At 46.3% G+C, this 22,203-nt stretch overlaps 2 protein-coding genes across 8 annotated transcripts; one reads left to right on the top strand and one right to left on the bottom strand.

Annotated features, from left to right (window-relative positions):
• Positions 1-4,350: 4,350 nt before the first annotated feature.
• Positions 4,351-19,224, bottom strand: LOC130383264 (acid phosphatase type 7-like). 5 transcript variants are annotated; one of them, XM_056591386.1, is made up of 14 exons: positions 19,116-19,224; positions 18,146-18,267; positions 17,580-17,780; positions 16,824-17,003; positions 16,405-16,430; positions 15,854-15,951; positions 12,126-12,188; positions 10,477-10,591; positions 9,818-9,931; positions 8,399-8,465; positions 7,843-7,910; positions 7,673-7,744; positions 7,031-7,168; positions 4,351-6,728 (listed from the first exon to the last, which is right to left on the bottom strand). In XM_056591386.1, exons 2-14 carry the CDS (start codon positions 18,261-18,263, stop codon positions 6,663-6,665), a joined length of 1,326 nt encoding a protein of 441 aa, XP_056447361.1. In that variant the 5' UTR covers positions 18,264-18,267; positions 19,116-19,224; the 3' UTR covers positions 4,351-6,662. The 5 variants fall into 5 exon arrangements, with proteins under 5 accessions (XP_056447361.1, XP_056447362.1, XP_056447363.1 ...); XM_056591387.1 differs by having other exon boundaries at positions 18,146-18,290; positions 19,116-19,159; XM_056591388.1 differs by lacking the exon at positions 19,116-19,224 and adding an exon at positions 18,593-19,106.
• LOC130383269 (KATNB1-like protein 1) lies at positions 18,557-21,927 on the top strand. Of its 3 annotated transcripts, none has more exons than XM_056591394.1 (10): positions 18,557-18,939; positions 19,690-19,783; positions 19,893-19,930; positions 20,024-20,327; positions 20,544-20,659; positions 20,739-20,789; positions 20,991-21,080; positions 21,237-21,341; positions 21,441-21,534; positions 21,631-21,927. In XM_056591394.1, exons 2-10 carry the CDS (start codon positions 19,697-19,699, stop codon positions 21,661-21,663), a joined length of 918 nt encoding a protein of 305 aa, XP_056447369.1. In that variant the 5' UTR covers positions 18,557-18,939; positions 19,690-19,696; the 3' UTR covers positions 21,664-21,927. The 3 variants fall into 3 exon arrangements, with proteins under 3 accessions (XP_056447369.1, XP_056447370.1, XP_056447371.1); XM_056591395.1 differs by lacking the exon at positions 18,557-18,939 and adding an exon at positions 19,018-19,450; XM_056591396.1 differs by lacking the exon at positions 18,557-18,939 and adding an exon at positions 19,018-19,490.
• The last annotated feature ends 276 nt before the right edge of the window (positions 21,928-22,203 follow it).

The following is a 22,203-nucleotide window of genomic DNA, read 5'->3' as shown; positions in this document are numbered from 1 at the left end:
TGCGTTCCATTAGCCCCAGCCCTGTGCTGGGCCTCCTCCCCTGCCCAACGCCTAATTGGGGTGACAGGGGAGCAAACACCAGAACAGGTCTGAGGTGGCAAGGGGGAACACTTGGTACGGGGCGTCCTCGTGCCAGAGTCTCTAAACTGCTCGGTTAGGCTCTGCTGTTAGAACAAATACTTGGAAAGCACCACTCTTCCATGTGGGCCTCGGATCTCCCTGGATCTTAAATACAGGACAAATAAAACCAAGGATGGGGGGGTGAGGGGTTGGTGGTCAGCCACAACAACCCGTGCCTCCTGCTTTAGGCCTCCCACAAACCGACCGCAGGCCCACTGCACTGGCCTCGCACTAGACGCTAGACAGCTCACAGGACTGCTGTCAGACCGTGTGCCTCGGTTCAGTCTGGGTCGGTTGTAATGTGCTCGTAAAAAAATTGGACGGCTTAGGAATCGGTCGTGCTCTCAGTCTCACGTCCATTTCCGTCCATGATGGAGTCAGATGTTCTCATCGTAATCTAGACCAACTCTTTTGGTTTGCTTCTCATCTGCTTGCTAGATACTGCTCTCGGAGAGCAGAAACATCTGGTTTGCCGATCAGAATAAAAGATGTGTGATTTATACCTGTGTTTTTGTGTGGCTTTTGTCGATCCTCGACCAATAGTGGCATAGCTGTATGATAACGAGTTATTCAAGTATTTCTCCTCCGGTGTGATTCCTCATCCTGTCATTGTAGGATGGTGTAATATTACTCAGGGTCACTGAAGTCTCCTTCTAGCATTTAGACATTGCCATCTCAATTTCAGTTCTTCAATGGTTAGTCTGGTAGTCTAACACAGACGCTTCTCAAATTCGATCAGACCATCTGGTCTGCGCACCGTCTGATGGCGGTGAAGTCATCAAGGTGTTGTTATGATCAGAGAGCCCTCCACCATCGCCGCCGCTTTTTCTGGACGGATTCTGTGAATAGTTCACCATTCATAAATCTCAGGCATCTGTGTTTTTCTGTCTGCAAGACGGCCAGTCAGTCACTGTCCTAGCTGCTGCTGAGGGGCAGAGGAATAGGAGGGACATATGAACAGACAAACAAGACAGACAGACGGACGGACAGACCGACAGCCCACTAGAAATCGTCTGTGATTTCTGAACTCTGTGTAAAGTTTTCATCAGCCCCGCAGTGCGGCCGTCTACTCAGCTGGCTCTCCTTCAAAACCAAGCTACCAGATATGCTCTCCTGCAGATGATTACCTTCACAGCCCGATACGTGGTTACGAGGCGAGCGATCACGCTCAGCATGATTTGTTTTTCTTCCCGGTTTCCCTTCAACGTTCCTCTCTTTTCTTAATTGTTTTCATGCATGTCTCACGCTCACACACTCACACACACGACGATCGGGTGGGCCGCCGGAGTGCTCATCAGTCAAGGTCCCTTCTGTTGACCACTGGAAACGAGGTGGAGCTGAATGTGGGACTCGACCACGTCAGGCGTATAAATCAGCAGGTTCTGAATAGAGGTACTGTGGCAGTGATTGTCTCCACAGTACCATAGTGTTATCTTTTTGGGAGGGTGCTGAAAATTCCAGTCCGGTAAGCCCTGCCGTGTCAGAGGATGACAGAGAGATTCCAAAACCATTTCCCTTGGCACATAAGGTGTTGAAATGACCACTGGATGTGTGGAACAAGGTTATGACCCTGTCATATCACTATGGAAGAGCTGAATGATCTCGTCAAGACATCATAGAGTTGCACTCAGTCCAACATTGTGCCGTGTCAAACCAGGACTCAGAAAGCTGTTTAAATTGACTTAATGGATCAAGATTCCCACCCCTCTTTATATCTTTCCCCAAGTGAGAAAAATAAAGTAACTTGCCATTTTCTCAATATGTGTGTGGAGTTTTGAGGTGATCATAAACTGTGAGTTCGTAATGTTTTTAAAAAGGGTGGTATCTGGCATAAAGGAGGGTGCGTCCAAATGTGCATCACGTCATTCCTATCTAGAAGGGCTTTTTCTTTTTTAAATGCACAGGACTTGTTGTTTTACCTACCTGTATTTGCAATCTGTAACATCCAGTAGATCTCCCTTGACTTTTTCATTGCCAGATCTAAAGATCACTGTTTCAGCAACCACAAGCGTGGGCCACTTAGCTAATTTCAGTGCCGTTTTCCGCACAAATGTAAGGAAAGACAGTTGAAATGGATCAACAGTTGCATCAAACCATCAGCATGGACAGGAAAGGACATTTCACAGAAACAAAAGCTCCAAGATGTCTTTAGAGCCAAATGTGAGAACATCCCCAAAGTTAGGAGACATGAGTGATAATTGGTCAGAAACTAGGCATTACAAGCCGCTGGAGTCACACTCTAGGTGATATCCTGTATTATGGGAAAGACATGGTCGATGTGCCAACCGGCCAATGGCCAAGCCTTTTGTCATCCCCATGTCCCTAACACAGAAATGAGGGAGCACAAGGAGAATGTCTGGAGAGTTATTATACCCCTGTGTGCAGGAGAAAAATATTTAAGATGATGAATAGACCTGCATGATTTATATTGCAGACCAAATCATCTGTTTGACATCAGAAGTATTCAAAAGGTGAAGAAGTGTCACTCTTGACTCAACTTCACATAACAACATAATGATGATGCCCTGTCTATACGTGTTCATGAAATGACTTTTGCTGCAGGATTTAGTGTTACTGAGAGGAGCGCAACTAGAATTCTCTCTAGGGTTGGCCACAGGTCGCTCGATGAGGACTTTATGATGCAAAACGGGGCCAAGAGACATGGTCTGGTGCTCCCTCTCCCCACAGAGGTGAACTTGGTAGCACAACACTGTTACCCTCACAAGGACCCTCAAGTGCAAAGGTTCAAAGTTTTGGAGCTGTTGAATTTGCCCCCCCCCCCCCCTCCTCAGGGAAGACGTCTCTTCTAGTTCTCTCTTGGAAAACCACCGGGCAAGGTTCACTCCCTAACCTCTGACACAGGGACTGCTTTCTGCAGCAATGACTCAGCTGTGCTACCATCTTGTATGCACACTACTCAAGGTCTAATTCAAAACACACAGAAAACAGCAGGTTCAATATATGATGCAATCTATTCTGGACAAATGGAAAGTACTAGTAAGAGAACAGGAATGCACAATAAAAGGCAGAGGGAAGTCATGTATAAGCGGGGCACCTTGTACCATTAAATTGTGCAGACCAGATGAGAATGGGAATCCGGCCAACCTGATTGGTTCCTTGCCAATTGATCATCAATTAAAGAATCAATCAAAAGTTGCACTGATTCAGTGACGGATCATTGGCCCGAGGTAAATGCTCCCAGGATGGGTGCAGCAGATGCTCAAGGACCCATGTGTATTGGAGTAGTCGCGCACGTGTTCTTTATGGAAAATACGAGCGCAGGGAAGAACCACACATGACACATTGTTATGGTCTGTGCAGCCCCTATGCTCGTCTAACATACGTTTTAAGACAAGCAAACAAAGCAGTGCCGTGTCTGCCTCTTACATTATTGTGATTTACACACGGAAAACCACAGGACTCGTGCCAGCTTCCAGCTTCCTCGCAGTCTCCTTGCGATAGTCCTCAAACCCCGAGCTTATATCCCTCTCTGTTATTCTGACCCCCGGCCTACTCGCTTCCCCACATCCACCAAAATAATATTCTCCCACCCCCCGCTCCTTTCAGTTTAATACCTCAGGTTTGAAATTTTCTCTGACAGCGGAAAATGTGCTCTTGATAATCTCTACAAACTTTGTTGAGTAAACTAAATCGAAAAAAATATATCAATGTGAGTACGGCCTGTATCGCCTGCTGAGCCTGTCCTGTTGTTCATGCCCGCGTCGCGGAGTCCTGGAAGTCATCGCCACACCAGCGTTTACTCTGGGAGCTATTCAGAGAATGTAAGGAGAGATGATGATGTGCTGTGGGGTCCGCTTAGCTGTTGGTCTCGGTGGTCTGAGGCTGCTGAACAGCGGCACTTTCAGGGGTTTTGGATGCACACTGGGCTTCTGGATTGATGGACCCCCCCCCCCCCACCCCAGGAGCAACTTCTGAGGCATCTGAATTCATTACACAAGGACCCCCCTCAAGTCTCTGGAGGTTAACTCTTGTGCTCCAGCCCTCCACCTTGAACATATGTGTTGAGTAATAGCAATATGCTGAAGCCGTCTCCTGAGTTTTGGTGGGAGGGAGCGCCAGAGAACACATTTGATTATATATCTAGGGTGTGGGTTGGGATGCGGTAGCTGACTAGAAGAACATGTTGTTCTTCACTGGAACAGTGTCACAAGTCCTTAAAAGAGGAGATGAATCCTTCTTCCAAACGCCTCACATGGGGTCTTTGAAGCTTGTCTTTACGGATGGGAAGAGGCAACATTTGGACATAGATATGGAAGGAATCGCACTGCTGGGAATGGGGCAGTGTCAGAGCTCTGACCTCAGACAGATCAAACAGAGGGAGGTGGGGACTCGAGCCCAACACTCTGCCTATAACACAACTGGGAATAAGTGCTGAGGCAACGTCGCGCCACACGGCCCCCTTCCTCCCACTGTCATCCTTCCTGGACAAACAGACCTGAGTTGGTTTTCATCAGCACATTTGTGCATCACTGTGTGAAGAAATCCTTGGCTTCCCCTAATTAGCAGGAGACTTAAGGGAGCCAGCAGATTAGTCTGCATAAGCGGGCCAGGGGATGGGTCCACTTAAGGGTGGCAGAGGATTGGTCAACATAATGGGGCCATTAGATTAGTCCGCATAAGGGGGCCAGAGGTTGGTCCACTTAAAGCGACCAGAGGTGGTGTCCACATAAGGGGCCCAGAGGATTTGTACAGGGCGTTGGTTTGAAGGGGGAGCACGGATTAACCGTGAGTCTAACAACATGAAACTATTTCTGTCGAGAAGGACCCTCAGCGCGACGCCGCAGTTCCGCTCTGCCTCCACCGCGTCAGTAAAACAAACTCCATACTTCGGCATCAGCCCTTGGATCTGAAGAGACACGTGCTTACTTTTCCTTTCTGCTTTCCTTTTTCCTGGATCACCATGAATCTTTTTCCTCTTCTTGCTTGGAGGAGTAATTGTAGATGACAAAAACATGTCGACTCAAGGCTATTACCTTTGATACGCTTGTTCCATAGATAAGAACCTTTTTATCCTCTGTGGAAACCATTGCTGACCACCATCAGAACCATGCTTTATCCATACATAGGTTCATAAAACGATTTATTGAATCGTAAATATGGTTAACGTTGTAATGTCAATCCCTTAAAGGATAGATTCTTTATTTTTCATAAAGAAATGTTTTATTACATCCTGGATCGTTCTTTCCAGAACTTCTAACTAGTCTCTACGGTTCGAACCTTGGAAAATGTCCATATGACTCCTCCATTTCAACAGCACTATCATAAAGAAGTACAAGGTGACCAGAGCATTATGAGGTGTAGTTCCGCTTGCTGAGCGGTGTTTTATCTGACACTAAACAGCAGGGTCAGAAAGTGTACCTTGTTGCTCCTTTAAATGATGTACATCTTGCTGTTGCTTGGCAAGTGATCCATCCTTCTGAAGCGGTGGTTCTAAACCACCGGGATGCGAACTAGTACCGGGCCCCGGACCGTTCGCCACGGGGATGGACGGATGTAGAAACTAAGGCCAAAAAAATGATGTATATAATTCTACCTGTGGTGCAGTCATAACTGTTTTAGGAACGGTGAGACTGCTACGGTCTATTAAATAAACACTTTACACTTTTAATTGTTAATAATGGTCCTATAGTTGCTGTGTTTACTCGATTTAATGAGCTAGGTGTATAACTTTTGGCCAAAATGCTACAGTAACAAATTAGACGAGGAGCCTTCTTCGAAACAAATTGGAGCCGATACTTAATGAATGACACAAGCGCACGCACACACACACATACGCACACGCACACAAATATGCGTATGGATCTTGGCGAACAAGCCAAGATCCATCTGAAACAGCACTCTGACGTTAAGGAATACACACTACCATAGTAGTGTGCGTCATGAGATTTGCAAAACTTTCTGGGAACTGTGCCTTCTACTCGTCTGGATATGCCCATGCCAGGCCAGTATCGCTAAGGTTACACAACAGTTCACTGCAGCTGGCCTGCGATCTCAGCCGTATGGTCTGGTTTTCCCTAGTGCCTACCTGTCGTCTGTCGACGTGGATGTGAAGGAGACCGTTCGGTCTGTCTTTTCTGTGTATTTGGTTGGTGCATTAGGGTCTTTCTAAAGACTCTGAAAAAGTAGGATGCATGACAAAGTCCCAAAATATTAATTTGAAATCATATATTTCCTTATTATTATTTTAGGGGAACACATTTCACTTAAACATAACATACATCATCACATACATATATGAGTTACTAAAAATTAATACAATTGTTTGGTTTGGCTGAAATATTTAAAAGTTAGTTAGTTAGTTAGTCGATTTCAATAAAAAAGCCACAGAAAAATCCAGAGAAGTAGAATCTGACAGTTCAAACATACAAAGTGACAGTAGTGCATAGACGGGTTCTGAGATCATTCGAGGTTCCTCTAGAACCTCACCGCCTGAAAACAGCATTATAGATTGGTCCACAGAGTGCAGAGAGAGTGCTTCAGCCCCTCGGTACCTGAGAGGACGGTCCGTCACCGAGCAGGACTCAAAACCAGGCATCATAGCCATGCTTGTCCTTTATAATCCATATGCTGTCAATCGTCTTGCCGGCCTGGAGTAAAAACAGAAAAGGTGTGTTTTGATTAATATTCACCTTTGACCCTTTCATTTGGTTTGTGACCAGGCAGTCTCCAAGACCCCTTAACACGCGGATGGAAAGTAATTCACCCGAGTCTCTCCTGGAAAGGAAGTGGAGGAGTTAGCCTTATAACTTCAGATAGCTATCTCTCTCTCTCCCTCTCTCTCCCCCTCTACCACTTTCTCTCTCTCATACTCACTCTCTTCCATACTCTCTTTCTTCCATACTCCCTCTATCCCATACTCTCTCACTCCCACACTCTCTCTCTCTCTCACCTGATCGTCGGACACCTGGCCGAGGTAGAGGTGGGTGTGGTTGACCACTTGCATGTGGGTGTACCCGTAGTCCGTGCTGCGGAAGGCGCTCCAGTCTTTGGGGTTGGGGTTGAATCTATCCGTCTTCTCTTTGCAGCCCTGGAGTGCAGCATCCAAACAGATCACCAAACAAAACATTGTTTACATTGCTGTGGTGTGCCTCTCCTGGGGGTCCCGCCCCCTGGGGATCCCGCCCAATGGCTGCCCAGGCAATTCGGTCTTGCCTTGGTGTGAGCCAGACCGCACCACGGCATGCACATTACTCACTCTCCTTCTTGTGTGTGTGTGTGTGTGTGTGTGTGTGTGTGTGTGTGTGTGTGTGTGTGTGTGTGTGTGTGTGTGTGTGTGTGTGTGTGTGTGTGTGTGTGTGTGTGTGTGTGTCAGGGGAAACCTGTCCTTTGTTGCCGGCTGCACCTCCACAACCCCATAAACACATCAACCGTGCAGAACAGCTGGCTAGCCAGAGAGGGTGGAGTGCGTGTGTGTGTGTGTGTGTGGGATATGTGGCATGAGAGTGGATCTATTCGTGTCCTGTATAAAAGGTGAATGCCCGGGGTTCCCTCCCTAGAAGACCATAGACGTGGAACACAGCAGGGCACTCACAGCAGAGCCGGTGATGATGTGCACGGGGGCCTTGGGGTTGGTGTAGGGCTCTGCGACGCTACCGTTGAACACCTTCAGAGAAGGGATTCCAAAAAGTGCCGGTTAGCATCCTCATCCGGGTAGAAACAGACACGGGCCTTATGGGTAGTTAATGGTAGTCAGGACCGAACCTTGTCCCCGTAGACCGGCCAGAGTCTCTCGTAGGTGTGCTCATGCGCCCACAGCTCCACGTCCACACCTGGGGAGGGAAAGCATCGGTCAGGACCCCCTTGTCCTCCGACAGTGAAGGACGCTCTAACCCGCTGCCTCACCTGCCCTCCCCTCCCGTCTATGAGACCATTTCTATGTCCGATTTCTCTGACGAAATAACGTGATGGCTTATGGGACGGTGTGTGCTGTGGAGGATATTCAACAGTGGTTGATCTGTGACAAACAGAGTGGGGTCTGGGTGAGGGGAAATGAAATGCAATACAAAGGGGGGGGGGGGGGTAGGATTTGAAGCAAAGGCCGCTGTCCCGGGACGACTGCCAGTCCCAGGTCTGCTTTGGTCATAATGATGTGTGTTTGGATCGCTCCGTGTGCTACCAGCGAGCGCTGGGGCATTAGCATGTCTGAGCATGCAGGAATGTAAAAAGCCAAAAAGGAAGAAGAAAATAACACAGCCATTAAGGAGGCTGGCAGCTGTGTGTGTGTAGGTGTTTTTGGAGGATCACTCAGAGGCCTTACCGTGGAGGTAGAATAGATCCTCCAAGCCCGGTGCTGCTGGGGTAGTGTCGCTGCGTCCTCGTCTTACCTGAACGCAGACAGACAGACAGACAGACAGACAGACAGACAGACAGACGGTCAGACAGACAGACAGACAGACAGACAGACGGTCAGACAGACGGTCAGACAGACGGTCAGACAGACAGACAGACAGACAGACAGACAGACAGACAGACAGACAGAGAGACAGACAGAGAGACAGACAGACAGACAGACAGACAGACAGACAGACAGACAGACAGACAGACAGACAGACAGACAGACAGACAGACAGACAGACAGACAGACAGACAGACAGACAGACAGACAGACAGACAGACAGACAGACGGACAGACGGACAGACGGACAGACAGAGAGACAGACAGACAGACAGACAGACAGACAGACAGACAGAGAGACAGACAGACAGACAGACAGACAGACAGACAGACAGACAGACAGACAGACAGACAGACAGACAGACGGACAGACGGACGGTCAGACAGACAGACCACATCAACACCAGTATCACTCAGCAACATAAGGCACAAGGCTTTCTATGGAAACTGTCTGTCTTACGTTACGATAGCGTGCTGGCTCGCCATGCATTAGGCTGGTACGAAGTCCCCCCCCCCCCCCAAACTACGAAGGGGGCAATTAAAGTGTCGAGCAAAATTCCACAAAACAAATCCCCTCATAATTTTTGCACGTAAATCGAGTTAAGCCTTTTACAGCCGGGACACAGCGCTCCAAACGTAGCTGGTAGCTACATAGTTTGCAGAACCCTTTATTACATGAGCTATTTATTCAACATGTCCGCTTTTCCTGTGCAAACCTGTTAGGTAAAATACAATAATCATAATTAGCATGTGTTTTATTGTCGTGTCTCGCATAATGACACATAATAGTCATTTACGTCATACTTGGGCCAAGCAAAAGTGCAGAACGGCCAGGACTGGTGTTTGCAATTACATATTACCCACTTTCTCCCAAGGACTTTCCCATAAGTAACTCCTATTACATCTACAATTAGGAGGCACTGGGGATGTATTGTCTAGCATGCACACCGTGCTGTAACTGCCGCACAGAAGACAGTTGTAACAGGATACATTCTACACTGTACGATGGCTCTGCTGCACTAGACACAGTACAACAGCACAGTGTGAAACTTAGTTCTACTGAATCAAACGTATTTCGGCTACGTTTGTGGAGATACCGCGCCGAGTGAACGGCCACTGCAGTGGCACTCAGAGCCGAGCCTCCTAGGTCACCTCACAAGGAGCGTTTGGAAGGATTACACCTTGGTGAAAGTGCTACCTTCAAGCTTGTGTAAGCCACACATCGGGCCGTGTGTTCGCGGTGCGGGGCGGGCCGTGTTTTGGGTGGTGCGGGGGACCTACGAAGGAGTCAAACGTGGTGCAGTCGTCCTGGTCGTCGTCGGAGCAGTACATGGGCCGGTGTCCCATGGTGATGATCCAGGGACGGGCTGCCCGGTTCTCTGGCCTGTTGGCCTCCTAAAGCACAGAGGAGCCAGGGCAGAGCGTTAGGTGACGCTACTGGTGTGCTGTATAATATACACAGCGATGTTCAGATAAACTAGGAGATAGGGGGGGGGGGGGGGGGGGTCCTGGGGAAATTAGCACTGCATTTACCAGTGTTGGGGGTTTAATTCCCCCCCCCCTTGGGACCCTTATAAGTAACTTATTAACTCAAATCTTTATTTATATAGCGCCGTTCGTTCAACTGCTTTGAAATGTCCTAACCCTAACATGTGTTTTGTGAGGTGCATTGTTTAAATTCCATATATGTATATATATATTAATAACATAAAGGTATCAAGTGAACACTCAAAAGTATTCACAGTGGTGGTAAAGAAGACTTATTCAGAAGGCTCGGATTTGGGCATGACATCACGAAACGCTGCAGTGGGCGTGCCTTTTACCGTACACAACGAGCCAACACCGGGAAGGACAAAGAGAATCGGTTGCTGATTGCATTAGGAAAGAAAATGACAAAGATAAACACTAGCAGAAGGATGAATACGTGTATGGTCACTGACCTCCAGGTCCTGTTTCAGCCAGTCGTACTGCCTGAAGAGAAGCTCCTGGCCAAACTCGAGGTAAAAGTAGACCTCGGTGGACAGGGAGATGATGTGGACGGGCCCTACGTTCCAGCTGAGGACACACATTCACATTTAGGGCATTAGGCAGACGCTCTTATCCAAAGCCACTTACGTTTTTGTCAGAAGAAAAATGAACAATATACCGGCGTCGGTGCAGTAAGGATGTTCATAGAGTCAAGTGCCAGGTACTAACAATTGTTAGGTTAACCCCTTCCCCGTAAACAACAAAGCTAGCTATGATAAGACGCTACACAATGCTAAGTACTATTTTAAGTGCAAGGACTTACATCATACAATAAGTGTGTATGTTAAGTTGTTACACAACAACAATGCTACATGACCCTGCCCCCAAACGCAGTTATGGATGGGAGAAGACTTTGTCCCAGTGTATAGGGACAGAAACATCTTAAAAAACTCATGTCAAGGCTGCTATGCCAATGTGTTTATATATACACATAGTCTTATTTTGGTGGGTTCCGAGGAAAATGTTAAAGCTGCTATAGTGCAAGGGTCAAAGAAATAAAGAGAAAAACACATATCACCATAGCTACTATGGGGCCTAAACACATTGCTATCAAGGAGTGGATGAGCAGCTGAGACGGAGCCAGGAATGATGAGTCAGGACGTTGGAATACCTCTGACGGCTATCGTTTACAGAGAGCGAGAGTGAGAGTGAGAGTGACAGAGAGAGAAAAGGAAAAAGAGACCTAGAGAGAGAGATGGAGAGATAGAAAGAAAGAGAGGGGGGGGGGGGGGGTGAGCGAGAAGAGAGCTAGAGCGAGGGAGACGGAGAGATAGAAAGAGAGGGGGATCGAGAGAGAGGAGAGCTAGAGAGAGAGTGAGAGTGACGGGGAGAGAAAAGGAAAAAGAGACAGAGAGAGAGACAGAGACAAAGAAAGAGAGAAAAAAAAGTATTTCCATTATCAATTCCCCAGTGGTCCCTCCCGTCTGTTTTGAATGTAAAGGGGGGAGGATGGGGAACGGGCCAGGGAAGCCCCTCTCAGCTCCTGGGCAGGCCGGTCTGGGTCTGGGGCTTGGGGAGGCAGATTGAGGCGTGGGCAGCTGGACCTGAGATCTTCCAAAGGGTATTATCTTACCGACGGAGAGAGGGAGCAGCCCCCCGATGTAAAGCTCCTTTGTGCGGTTCCTGTGGACGCCCTGTGATACGAATAAATGGGGGGGGGGGGGGGCTGGAGGCTCCTCTGCTGCCAAATCCCCTTCTGTTTCGCTGACTTACAGCTCATTAATAGCTACTTAGGTTCAGCAGGAGGTGTGTGAGAGCAACACGCGATACCGCACGTGGCCCTCCACCGTATGGAAAGAAATTCATCTGAGAAGGAAGGAAGTTAGTCTCTCTCTCTCTCTCTCTCTCTCTCTCTCCCTCTCCCCCTCTCCCTCTCTCTCTCTCTCTCCCTCTCTCCCTCTCCCTCTCCCTCTCTCCCTCTCTCCCTCTCCCTCTCCCCCCCCCCCCCCCTCCTTGGGGGTTCCCTGGAATATACTGTGGTCATAATTGATATGTTTACAAGGGGGAATGCTGAACGGGGCCATACAGTGTTGGCATTATGTATTGTTTCCTTGGTTCCTACCTGTACCACAGGCTTTCCGTCCGGCCTGGCATGCTGAAGCGGTTCCTGTAGTTTGAGAAGTTACTGCAGAACAAACAAAAGAAGGGGATTGGACAATCATGGAGCTGCGATCAGCATGTCCTGTAGTCAGCATTCCTTGGATATCAAAAAATACCAAGACGTCTGTCTGCCTTTCAAGCTTCGCGGAGCTAGACTTTAGGACATGGCACGATAGGATGCACTCATTACCCCAGATGTATTCTCATTATGAACCTTTGAGTCTGTCTATTTGTGAAGACGCTTCTTCGTTGCGGTGCACGTGTTTTCTGCTAGTTCTGCCAGGTAGCTTTAAGTAGGACGAGGGTTAGGGACACAAAGTGCAGACGACGATGAAAAAGAAAGCACACTCAATTGACTTATGTTGTTTTATGAATCAGACATGACTTCATATATAAAAGTACATACTAAATGCAGAAATACCGATCTTTCTTGTCAACCATAGTCTGGGTTATGTGTCGTTAAACACATAACTAAAATAAAATCGCATAAGCAAAAATGCATGGGTGTTATATACCTAAGGCATTATCACACCAATATCCAAATATCATGATTGGCAAGTTCTTTGTTGCCATCCTGCACATTCAAAAAAGGAAAAAATAAAAAAGAAGGAGACTGTCCATCCAATCTGTATCTTTTTACAGCTTAGAAAGTCACACACACAATGTTTGGGCCAATCCTCGGTCCATTAACCCTGAATGCGTGGAATGATAGCTGTCCTATCTTATGTAAGAGAGTGCAGACAGGGAGGAGTCAGGGCCTAAGGGGATGTGCACACACACACACACACACACACACACACACACACACACACACACACACACACACACACACACACACACACACACACACACACACGCTTAATAAAAGGCTATGTCTTGAAAGGTTAATATCATGTATGGGGGGGGGAGAGACTAGAGTTCAACGGGTTCAGGGTTCAAAGCCTTAGAACGAGGGGTCAAGGGGAGATAGCGATGGACGGACCTTTAATTAAATGGGTCTTGATTGTTCAAACGGCCAAAGCCTGGTAATTGGCCTGGTCTGTTCCTAAACTTTATGTCATAACTGCAATGTTTAATGATTGTATGACATTTGATATTCATAAATATAGGATCTAATCCAGTAATAATAATACTGTATTGATTATATTGCAATTGGAAAATTAGTACAAATCTTTAATCTGGGTTTCTATTTTATTCCCCTAAATACACTGCCTATTGTCAGATAGATGCTGTGGAGAGAGAAATAAAAAACGGTTTTCTGGCTTGACCAGAGAGCCACACGTTATGAACTTGAACGAGACTGTGTGGATGTGTTTACACTGACACCTTGTGGTGACAAGGTGAAACTAACACACGGGAGGTTACCTAATGACACTGAAACAGCTGAGGGCACCTGACAAGCGCACCACGTCATCACACTTGAACGACCTAGAATTTATGAAAGGCACAGAGATGCCATTATTATTATTTATTTTTATTTAGCTTTAAGGCTACCAATCTTTTGGCAGAGCTTTGCTCATAAATCCCAGACTAGGATGGGGAGTGATAATGGGAGAATAACTAATTCCAATGAATTAACTTTGTATCAAGTCACTTGGACCAATCCAAAGACACACCGACGATGAGAGTCATCAAATCTGCCCTTTCCATTGACTGATGAGCCGTGAGTCCACAAAACCTCCGCCTGAATCCAGTCTGGTCCGAGAGAAGTGCGGTCTGGAAGAAGTCTATCTCTGACTCTCATCACCAGCCTTTGTTTCAAATGGCAAACGGTCACTTCCCATTCCCACTGACAGCACAGTCAGTGAGCCGCACATTGTGCCCAGCGGGACAAAGATGCTCTTGATTAGGAGCTTTATGTGTCGCACGCAGCGCCGTCGGTCTCATCGTGGTGGAATGCCGACTACCCCTGTGGTCTGGGCCCTCTTCTTCGTCCTTAGACGTCGCTTCCCTTTCCCCCCCCCCCCCCCTGTGTTTGAGGTTGGAAAGGCTGCTGGAGCGAAGAAGTCAGAGGCGCGCAGCTGGAAGGTTTGGACATTTCAAACCAGTGCTCAGGACTAACAACACAAATATAATAGCAGCTTCGGAAGAGAGGAATGAGTAGCTTGGCTTCCACTGGCGCGCATTAGGTAAAGCGTGCGAGCGTGCGTTCTTCATCCAATGTCAGTTCCTTCTTTTTGGGGTTATCTTTCATTTTTTTTTAATGCCAGAGGAAAGCCAAGAGAAACAGACTACTGTTGGAGAATCTTCTAGATTAAGACCAGGCGGTAGTCACATGACCGGCAGCCCAGGCGCGGTGCAGGCTCGTCGATGGAGACCAAGGGGCACACAGCCATTACAGATCATCAGGGGCTTAGTGTTCCCTCTAACGTCTGAGGCAGCCATGGAACACAATATGTACCAACACAAACAGACACACACACACGCACACATGCAGACAGCATCTGGTTGACGAGAGAGCGGGCTCAAACAAAAACAAACAGTTAGCTTCTCATACCCGGCATCAAAGCCATCTGATTGGCTCGCGGCTGTGGAATTACATCTTTGTTTTGTCAGTGGAAGCCATTCATCAGGGGGGGGGGGGGGGGGGGGGGGGGGGGGATGATGCCCGGGCCTCAAGGGATTAATTGGCCAACCTGATTTCCATATCCGACGTACGTGGCTGAAAATAGTCCAGGGAGAGGTGGTAGGAACGAGACAATGAGCCAGGTCGAAAAAGCACAAAGAGGGGAGAGATCTCTTCTATTCTATTGAGAAGCAGATTAACGTGGTTCACGCTTTTCCTTTCCCCGTCTCCGAATGCTAACTCCAGTGGATAAAAACAAAAAAAAACATTCCAAATAAATAGTTAATTGCAGGGTAAATGTTTATTTCGCGTTTTGTATGATGCATTCAAGAAAGCATGCAAGACACAGATCACCGACCAAAACATCACAACACCACCAGCGATACGAGAGGGACGGACTAGCCTGCTTGTGTATTGGTTTTGGCAGACCTTTCTTTAGACCTGTTTAGATGCTGGTGGTGACTTATGTGTCTCCACTCCTTCCGAGCCTTAAATAGAGCCCCATCTGCAGCCTCTCTGCACCAAACAGCCATCCACAGAACCAAAGTGTTCTGTGCAGTGGAAAACCTGTGGTTGACCACAAGCGGTTTTATTTATGTTTTTTTTTTTTTTTCTCCCTGAGTGTTACTCCCCCACCATTACCAACCCCACAGTTAACCAGTCGCCCAGTCACGGGGTATTTCATTTCATTTCGTCCGGGATCTGGCAAATCTCCGCTGGCCGATATATAAAATACAGAGTGTACACCAAAACACATTAATAACAGCAATCAGTGATGGGTACGGGGCCTGGCTGGGATGTGGCGTAACATGTAAACAGTGAGAGGGGGGAAAAAACATTGGTAGATGGTGCGGGGGGGTGGTTGACAGACGGATTGCTTCCACGCTGAGTCACAGCGCTGGGAAGCACTTGGTATGGCTACCCCACACATGGCGTACACAAACACACACACACACACACACACACACACACACACACACAAGTATCGTGACTGCCACACGTGGTTGAGTGTAAACCGACGTTATGTGGACAGATGCAGCGAAAATGGCACTCGTGTTAATCAACACATGAAGGGTTGAACAGAGTGGAGGAACAACAGGGAGGTCATGCGAGGGCCTACTTACTAGGCAGATTCGTGGTTGCCAGGACAGGTCATGTAGGGAACGTAGGCGGCGATGGACTGGATCTGTCTCATGAACTCATCGCCGACCCTCGCATTGTCCTGAGAAATAATGCCTACTTAGCTAGTTGGCATCAGATAATTGTACAACATAATATGAAAATGGCGTTAAGCCGACTGCCAACACTTACAATGTGTTTCTACTGGGAAGTAACATGTCACATTTTGGAGAAAAGTGACAGTTAAAAACCAAGTTGACATTTCTCTAAGACAAACTTAGGTTTTTCAATATCAGGCACACATGGTGGTCCTTCCGCAAGAAAACATTCATGCTGTTTTTCTATTTCAACTTTTGATATTATACTTTGTGGAGACTTTGACTGGAAGCAATATCAGCAATATTAATTTAATATTTATATATTCTGCAACTACTATTTGAGGACAAGCATACTGGAACAACAGTTCTGATCAAACTCAATTCAAAGAAATTATATAGACAAATAGCCCTAGAATATTTAAAACAGTGACCGAGAAAAGCAGAAGAGATCTACTTACATCATGCATATCATAGGCAAAGTCCCCTGCAAAACACACAACAAACACATTTATGAATAAAAGTACAAGAAAGCAGAAGAAATACTTTGAATTGTTTTGAGAGATTTAAATGTAATTGTAGGGTTGAAATGTTGTTTTCTTTATATAACATTTTCTTTTTATGCCGAAGCCTGTACGCAGAGGGTACAGGCTTCGGCAGCTAATTTCCTCTGAAGAGGATGATAAAAAACCCATCTAAATGTAAAGTCAACGTATTTTCAACAATGTCATAGTATATTGAGGTCCGGGTGTTCAATCCCCATGTCCACAGCCTAGCTGTAAGCATCCTGCAAATAAACTCACAGATGATAAAAATCATCGACACATGACTAAATACTAAACAGTTATTCTAGGAGGTTGTTGCCGTCGACAACTGGTACCTATGTGCAAGATGGCGTCAAGGATTCCTAGCTGGGTCTCCTTCTGCAGCCGGGCCAGGGACTGGGGGTTCTCGTTGCCCAGGTCTCCATACAGGGCGAAGGCGGGCTGGATGATGGTTTCGTCGATTGGTCTGAACCAGAACATGTCGCTCCAGCCCATGTCGCTGCCACAGTGGTACACTAGCAAAAAAAACAATACAAAGACAGGCACTCTATGACCTAAATCAACCCCAAACTAGTTTAATGTAGAGATTTGCTTTGCGCCAAGGTATGTAAAAGGCACTTTTTTAATCGGTTAGTTTTTATGTTGGGTTTGCTTTTAAGGTGCTTTATGAATCGTTGTTACTAAACTTGAAACTTACACTCATATGCACTCACACACGCTCTCTGTCTTATGTAAGAGAGGAGGAAGGGCATTATGGTTTGCACACATGAGCATGCGCACACACACACACACACACACACACACACACACACACACACACACACACACACACACACACACACACACACACACACACACACACACACACACACACACACACACACACACACACACACACACACACAGTGTTGCTGGACAACAGGGGCTGAGCCGAAACTCGACCAAGCAAGCCTCCAGTACACAGAACTATCACCCCCCCTCCTGGGTGAAGAGGTCCTTTCGGGTGAACCACCCAGCAGCGCCCAAACAAAAAGTAAACCATACTTTCTGTAGACGGCTCTGAAACCCTGTGTTGTTGTCCCAGCACCCACCATAATGGGAACCTGGCTTGAGGTCGCTGAGCGTGACTCTGTGGATGAACATCTTCCTCTTCTCGTTTCCTGAGTCCACAAACGGCGTCACGCTTCCGTTGGCGCTCTTGTGAAAGAGAATGTCCCCCCAGGGGCTGTACTCCACCAGGCTGTCGGTACGGTTGAAGGTTGTCCACGTGACCACCATGGATCCAGGGACCCCTGGGAGGGAACACAGTGGTTACTACCAGCCTGGCATGGATCCACTGGAGTGTATCCCTCAACGATGGACTCCCCTGTGAGGCATGAGTCACTTGATGATTTGATCATTGAATGTTTCGATCATCTAGACTTTTGCACAACACTCACCTATTGGGAGGCAGAGTTAGGCTGAGGATCTCCCAGGTACAAATTTGAGCCGCACGTTTCACATTTAGTTTCAATTTAATTTAAATACATTTAAAAAAGTGTTAATTTAAATAACACTTTCATGTGCAAGTGACTCAAAGGATTAAAACAGACAAATCAGACAACAAAAGCACTAGATCTCGGCACCCACACACGAGAAAAAACCCTTCAGATCCTACCTGGATAGGAGAGGTGCACCTGCTCCGGCTGGGTCAAAACAGGAGGATCACTGACCACCAATAGTGGCGCAAAGCACAGCAGGGCACAGGCAGCATATACAGTCACCATCTTGACCATGGAGCTGAAGCACACAGCCCGAGTGTCCTCATGAAAAAAAAGTTGTGGACACGACAGGAAATATAATGAGGAATTCCCATCTACAGTCACATGATTTCTAACGACAATTACATTCCACATGACAGTGATTTGATGAAGTGGACTACCAAATAACTTTTGGAAACGGAATATTTAAGAGAAAATTTTCGAATTGGCAAGAAAGAGGTTTCTTGGTTGCAGATGTTCTCCATAATTCAGTGAGCCAGAATGATTACACAGTGAAGTGAAACTAATCATGGTCAGCCGTTGTTTTTCCCTTGTAAACACATCGGGAAATTCAATGCATGTACCATCAAATAGACTGAGCAACTGGCTCCAAAACCCATGCAGCAGCTGATATCAGCAGACATATACAACGGCTCACAGTTAAAGGTCGCTGCCTGGACACTAGAGCGTTTGTCTCGGTCATCGCTTAAGGATGTGTTTGGATTTGAAATCATCCCCACCAGCCAAAGCAATAAAAGACACTAGGGGGAGCACTTAACCCAGTCTGTGCACACTGGGAGTTGGATCATCTGGGCGAGATCATTGGAAATGATTTGTTTAACTCCCAGCGTTCATCCCAGATTACCAAGAACAGAGGAGAAAGGCGACCTTCTTAGTGTCCGATTGTCTTTGGCCACAACTGGGTAGGAAGGTAAGCTAAGCTTGAGCAGGGTTGTAAAGCGTCCTTTTAGTGAGTGCTGAAGTACGTATTGTCTGAGCACCGCTACTGTTGAAAATGAGGAGGACGAACACGAGATTGTTTCAAAGCCTCGCTAGATTGATTTTTAATGATATTAATGTTCTTAAATGTTGTTGTCAAATACTCACAAGAACTTCAGCAGTGGATGGACAATAGTTCCTGACTACGTCATTGGCCAAGTCATAACAATGTGCAGCTGAATTGTGGGTAATGGTGTGTAGTAGATGGGTTGCCTCCTGTATAAGGGTTCAATATAAGGATTAACGTTTGGCAAGAACATTAAAATAATGTCATATTGTTTCAAATGTTCTATCTACATTTGCACGCATCTATATATTATTTAGACATTTAGGCCTTCAGGGAAAGTGAGGTTGACGTCATATCGTCTTATAGGGCATGCACATCGCGACGTCACATCGCAATGACCGGAGTTGAAACGCAGTAATATTATTGGAAATACTAAGTAATGGTGTTTTGGTCATTGTTAAATTATAATCTTGAAGGTTATTATCACTATGGGTAGACGCTTTCGTGTTTGAAACTGCCTGATTAGCTGACGTTGTAAAACAAAGTTTTGATGAGCCTAGGATAAGTTATATAATTTATTTTGGATTTTACATTACAACTCTCTCGAGGCATTACAAAAATGCCTTTCCCTTTTTGGGGAAAAATTCCTATATAATTTATTTAATTTTTTCCCAGTTCGGTGATGGATTCTAAACTTGGAGATGAGCACTACATGGGTGAAGGCCTGCCCCAGGATGAGATCCACTACAGTGAGGAGAACCCAATGCAGGTGAACAAGCGGCATTTCAATGGCGTGCTGTGACCTCAATCTATCTTTAATATTCTTGTGCAAATATCCGTGCAATATTTGCCTCATAACGGTTTATTCCTTTCTTCAGGTGGTGTATGCCAAAAGGGATGATTTCACTAGAAAGAGGTATTAACTTTCCGTTGCTTGTTGCCCTCATTGTCGTCCATGCGTTTTAGGATATTTGATAAAACATTTGCAACCGTGACCATCGGCGTTTAGATTTCCGGCGACCAGGCCCGGCACCAGCAGCACGGGCCGAGCGAAGCGGGTGGTGTCGTGTAAAAGGAAGACCCACCACCTGGTCGTGGTGCGCAGGAAACCGGCCACGGCTGGGAGGCCTTGCGGCACGGGCAACAAGGAGAACGAACGGGCGCGCACGGAGGACCCGCGCACATGCATGCACGACGACGACACGGACCAGGAGATGTTCCACGTGGATCCCTGGGAGTTCCCTTTAAATGTCAACAAGCATCAGGGTGGAGGAACAGGTTCTAAGCACACAGACGGCTTCACCCTTGGCGAGGTTTGAAATAGGATATTTCGCTGTTGCGGTTTTATTTGTTTTCCGCTGAATGTTTGATGCATGAAGTACTCTGGGAGAAAACATGTCCCGGGATGGTGATCTGCATGAGCAGGTAGACACGATGAGCTGTAGAGGGATGGATGCTGTATTAGGATTAGATGGATGAGTTATGAAAGAATATATATCTGAATGGGACTTTTTGGGGTTTACTTTCAGCTCACTAGAGATCATAGCTCCATGGTCAATGTGCTCTTTGGGAGAAACCTGCGATTGAAAGTGGCGTCGACTCTGTGGCAGAGAAATGTTGGAGAGCTGTTGACGTACTTCCTAAGGTAATTATTGCTAGTAGTTAGCACTAGTCTGCATGTTACCTACCATTTTTTAATACACAAATTAATCTCTTTTTCCCAGGATGGAAGACACTGGTGTGATTGTCGACTTTCTTCCCATCATAACCCAAAGGTAATGTTTCATTCTTCTTCTTTGATAATTCAGAAGTATCAAATAATATCAAAATCACATCAAACTCCAGAGGGTGTGTGTGTGTGTGTGTGTGTGTGTGTGTGTGTGTGTGTGTGTGTGTGTGTGTGTGTGTGTGTGTGTGTGTGTGTGTGTGTGTGTGTGTGTGTGTGTGTGTGTGTGTGTGTGTGTGTGTGTCCTCAGCATTCACGAGGACTCTTCCGGCTTCACTATCGGCTGTTGTGTGGACCTTTTCCCCTTCGTCAAGAAAGTCCTTTCTAGTCCATATGAAGAGTGAGTGTTCTCCTGAGTTTGTTATTGTGATGAAATGTACAGCAGCAGGAATTATGACCACAACCACACAGGTTGCAAGCAGTGTGCTGAAAACACAATGTGGTAGGATAATATAAATAAGAGGAGCTTCATCTTTTGTCTTGCTTCTTTCTACAGGTACGTCGCTGTCGGCTTAAAATGGATTCAGTCCGTTTTGAAAAAATGGTTTGAACAACTCCTAGCGAGTGGCCTTACTGGAAAGACTAACAATCATTTGGATAAGTAAGAATCAGCTAGTTATTAGATATTCATTTTCGCACTATAGATATTTGCTTCAATTTAACTAACGATTGTTTCCCTATTTTTATATTTGTATTCTAGAAATTTCCAAGTGTTCAACCAGCAACTTGTGAACTTGTGGCATCACGACCCGGGCTCGAGCTTAGTCCTGAAGATGCCCCCTACCTTGGCAAAGGTGAGCAGATTGTTCCTAAATCCCTGGCTCAGCTAAGCCACTCTCTGCTCTCTCTGTGTTATGCAAATTTAGTTGTTTTGTTTGTTCCCCTTGTAGGTCATAGATTCATATCTCTCCCAACTCACCTGATGTTGTCAGCCTCATTAAAAGCTCCAGATGGACTCTTCCCCATCATGTTCAGAGTGTTGTGTTGTTGTCACGGTAGAAGGATGTGGTTTTATTTGTCATGTTAAATGTAATTATTGTATTGAAGAGCAGAGAATGTAGCATTGATTATTTACCATTTCTCAAGTTATATAAAAAAAAAAAAGGTCAAAGCATAACAAATAAGTTTGGTCTGTAACCAAACGTCATGTGGTATTATGTAACTGAATAAAGAAATGTATTTTTATTTATGACTTTTTTTATGATTCCGAACTTGATAGGAGAAATGCTTGTCGAATCAAGTTTTGTTTTAAGTGAAATTAGAAGTGTGTGTGTGTGTGTGTGTGTGTGTGTGTGTGTGTGTGTCTGCCTACATCATTGTGTGCATTGGTTATCATGATACTCTCCTGGAATCCACCTCAAAACAAAAATGCTATCCCATAGCATGACCCCCGCCACCAACATCCCTCCCTTTGCAGTCCTTAAACAAGTAAGCCACAGGTGGACCTTGGACTCCTACTGTAG

Source organism: Gadus chalcogrammus, chromosome 5, assembly GCF_026213295.1.
Source record: "Gadus chalcogrammus isolate NIFS_2021 chromosome 5, NIFS_Gcha_1.0, whole genome shotgun sequence".
In the NCBI taxonomy this organism is placed as follows: Eukaryota; Metazoa; Chordata; class Actinopteri; order Gadiformes; family Gadidae; genus Gadus; species Gadus chalcogrammus.
This window is presented reverse-complemented; position numbering and strand designations above follow the sequence as displayed.

Bases quoted from the DNA above. Each gene is read 5' to 3' on its own strand.
- LOC130383269 (XM_056591394.1), top strand. From the start codon at position 19,697: ATGGATTCTAAACTTGGAGATGAGCACTACATGGGTGAAGGCCTGCCC. The intron at 20,328-20,543 runs GTTTGAAATAGG...GTTTACTTTCAG, and splicing joins ACGGCTTCACCCTTGGCGAG to CTCACTAGAGATCATAGCTC. The intron at 20,790-20,990 runs GTAATGTTTCAT...GTGTGTCCTCAG, and splicing joins CTTCCCATCATAACCCAAAG to CATTCACGAGGACTCTTCCG.
- LOC130383264 (XM_056591385.1), bottom strand. From the start codon at position 18,383: ATGTGGAATGTAATTGTCGTTAGAAATCATGTGACTGTAGATGGGAAT. The intron at 17,004-17,579 runs GTGGGTGCTGGG...TTTTTTTGCTAG, and splicing joins CAAGCCAGGTTCCCATTATG to TGTACCACTGTGGCAGCGAC. The intron at 10,592-12,125 runs GTAGGAACCAAG...GTGTGTCCTCAG, and splicing joins ACGGAAAGCCTGTGGTACAG to CTGGAACGTAGGGCCCGTCC.